Here is a 2,783-nt window from a genome sequence, read left to right as displayed (position 1 = left end):
AGCGGGAGCTGAAGCTGGGAGCCGTCACTGCGCTGGATGCGTGCGACGTGAGCTCCCGCCCGCCTGGCCCCGCCTGGCCCGACTGCCGCTCCCCGACTGCCGCTGCCCGCTTGCTACCTTCTTCCCCTGGCCCTTGGCTCGCCTTGCACGGGTCGCCTTGCACGTCCCCCCAACCCCGCGCCCGCACACACACATCCATGCCTGCCAACCTGCCCCCAACAGCCGCCTTTCCTCCCTGTCCCCACCCGCCCCCCCCCCACGCACACGCAGGTGCGGGAGCGCGACTGGTCCAACGTGATCACCGCCCACGCCGACGACACGCGCGCCTACGTCTGGCGCCTGCAGCGATACACGCTGGGAGAGTGGGTGCTCTTCCCGCCGCCCAAGCAGCTGGCGGGGGCGCCGCAGGCGCTGGCCACCGCGGTGTGCCTCAGGTGCGGGGGCTGGGGGGGCGCCAGGGCGGGGCGGGGTGGCAGGGCTTGGCTGGGCAGGGCCACAGGGCAGGTACCGGTGTGCTCCGAGTGGGTGCCTGCGCGTCCTCTGCAAGTAGTACTCACCTCTGACCTTCCCCTCCCTGCCTCTCCTCCTCCCGCCCGCAGCCGGTGCGGCAACTTTGGGTTTGTGGGCGGCGAGTCGGGGCGCGTGGACCGATACAACATGCAGAGCGGCATGCACCGCGGCAGCTACTGCCGGGACCCAAAGGCAAGCCTGGGGGGTTGGGCGGGTGGCGTCGCCGCCGCTCCCGCCCAGCTAGACCCGCCGCCAGCATCCTGCAGCCTGCGGCTTGGCTGCAGCAGATTCAGCCGACCCACGCCCTGCCTGCTGTGCCTGCCAGCCGACCGGTTCCTCCTGCTGCCACCTCCAACGCTCGCCCCGCCTGTCGTGGCGCCTCGCCGCCAGCGCAGGCGATGGAGCGGGCGATCCGCAAGTCGGGGCCGGGGGTGCCCGCGCCGCAGGAGCTGCTGTGCAGCCCCGGGGTGACGGCGCACGACGGCGCCGTGCGCGGCGTCTGCGCCGGTGCGCCCCCGCCACGCCGCCTGGCACACACAGCATCGCCGAAGGCCGCCGCCGCAGCAGCAGCAGCCTGCGCCTCGCCCTGCGCCCCGTGCTGCAATGGCACACCCCTGTGCCAGTCCGGCCCCGCTGACCTGGCAGACCCCTTCCACCTCTGCGCGGACTGCTGCGCCGCAGATGCCTGCAACCGGCTGGTGGCCAGCGCGGGTCAGGATGGCTTCATCCGCATCTGGGACTTTAGGAAGCGGGGCCTCAAGGCTGAGATCAAGGTGAGGGGCGGGGCGGGGGGAGAGGGTGGAGGGGGGGCGAGGTGGTGGGGGTTGGGGCTTGGTGCAGCTGGGCCTGCTGCCGAACGGCTCCCCAGCGGCGGGTGGGCGGCTTGGGTGGCCGGCGTGCCAGGCACGCAGGCTTGCGGCGGAGCGTGGCAGGCACGCCGAGCCCGCCTGCCCAGCAGTGGTTGACCCCTGTGCCCGCCCGCCTCCTCACCCACCCGCCCGCCTGGCGCGCGCAGGTGGGGGTGCCCATCGCGCGCGTGTGCCACCACGCCGGCACGGGCCTGCTGGCGGCGGCGTGCGAGGACCACGTGATTCGCATGTATGATATGGAGGTGCGCCTGGCCTGGCCTGGGGAGGGTTGCGGCTGGTGGCTGGCTGCTTGGTTGTTGCCTGCTTGGGGTGGTGGCTGCCACTTTCATCCCCTCGCCCGCGGCGCCGTGCCCGCCTGCCTGCCTGCCCGTGCATTGCCCTGCTGGCACGTTCTGCATGCCGCCGCGCCGCCGCCGCCCTCACGCGCCGCCCGTGACGACAGAAACTGGCACCAGTCTGAGCCGCCAAACCACTCATTCCTGGCGGCGCCTGACGATGCAAACTTGTTACACACTCTGAGGCTCGCGCACCCCGCACCGCACCACCTTGCGCTGCTGCACCCGCCTGCCCGCGCCCACCTGCTCGCCTGCCGGGCCAGGCTTCCTGGGTGCCATCCCATGCCTCCCCACCCCACCCCACCCAACACACACCACCCTCACACGTGCTCCCTGCTCCCTGCCTCTGCCCCCTCACGCTCTCCGCAGGCCGCCCGCCTCGTGCGCCAGTTCCGGGGCCACACCGCGGCGGTCAGCGACATGCAGGTGTCCCACGACTGCCGCTGGCTGCTCTCCGCCTCCCTGGACGGAACCGTGCGCTGCTGGGACATCCCAGGTGGGGGCGGCGGCCTGCCCCGGGGGGAGGCTCGGGGCCCCTGCTGCGCCAGCGCCCTGCGCTGCTTGCCCGCTGCGCCTGCTGCGCCTCGCTTTCCTCTTCAAACCCTGCGGGCGATGATGGTTGTCTCGTTCGTCTGAATGCGAGCTCCACCAAAGTTCACAAAGCTTGACGACAATCATCATATCACCACCCATAAACTGAGCCCCAATCGAGCTTGCTGTTCTGTTTGCTGCCGCCGGGTCGCTCCGATGCGCCCATGCATCGCATCTGCCGCACGTCTGCCGCGCCTGCTGCCGCCGCGGGCTTCCCCGGGATCGATGCAATGATTAGACCCGAGCAACATGCAATGCATGCTAGACAAACGATTGCGGCCCCTGCCCTCACAGGCAGGCCCGCATGAGTATGCAAACTCTTGGCTGTGATTCTGAGCACACCCCCGGCCCCTCCCACCCCGCTGCATGCCGCGCCGCCGCCGCCCGCCGCTGCTGCCCTGCCTGCTGCTCCAGATGCAAGCACTCCACCTCGCGGTTGTGCCGTTGCTGCCGTTGCGGCCAACACCCCCCTGCCCCA

The 2,783-nt window shown here is 71.4% G+C and overlaps 1 protein-coding gene across 1 annotated transcript in view; it reads left to right on the top strand.

Moving 5' to 3' along the window:
* The window catches only part of CHLNCDRAFT_33926 (hypothetical protein), a gene marked incomplete at its 3' end in the record, with an annotated part of 7,542 nt that overhangs the window by 2,675 nt on the left and 2,084 nt on the right, over positions 1 to 2,783 (top strand). Inside the window, exons 8-14 of the mRNA XM_005851535.1 lie at positions 3 to 47; positions 271 to 434; positions 600 to 702; positions 906 to 1,017; positions 1,192 to 1,283; positions 1,526 to 1,621; positions 2,084 to 2,210. Of these exons, the coding sequence (XP_005851597.1) occupies positions 3 to 47; positions 271 to 434; positions 600 to 702; positions 906 to 1,017; positions 1,192 to 1,283; positions 1,526 to 1,621; positions 2,084 to 2,210 (739 nt within the window). The remainder of the gene's footprint in view (positions 1 to 2; positions 48 to 270; positions 435 to 599; positions 703 to 905; positions 1,018 to 1,191; positions 1,284 to 1,525; positions 1,622 to 2,083; positions 2,211 to 2,783) is intronic.

This window comes from Chlorella variabilis (genome assembly GCF_000147415.1).
Source record: "Chlorella variabilis unplaced genomic scaffold CHLNCscaffold_2, whole genome shotgun sequence".
Classification (NCBI taxonomy): Eukaryota; Viridiplantae; Chlorophyta; class Trebouxiophyceae; order Chlorellales; family Chlorellaceae; genus Chlorella; species Chlorella variabilis.
The sequence above is the reverse complement of the archived record's forward strand: the minus strand, read 5'-3'. Positions and strand labels throughout refer to the sequence as shown.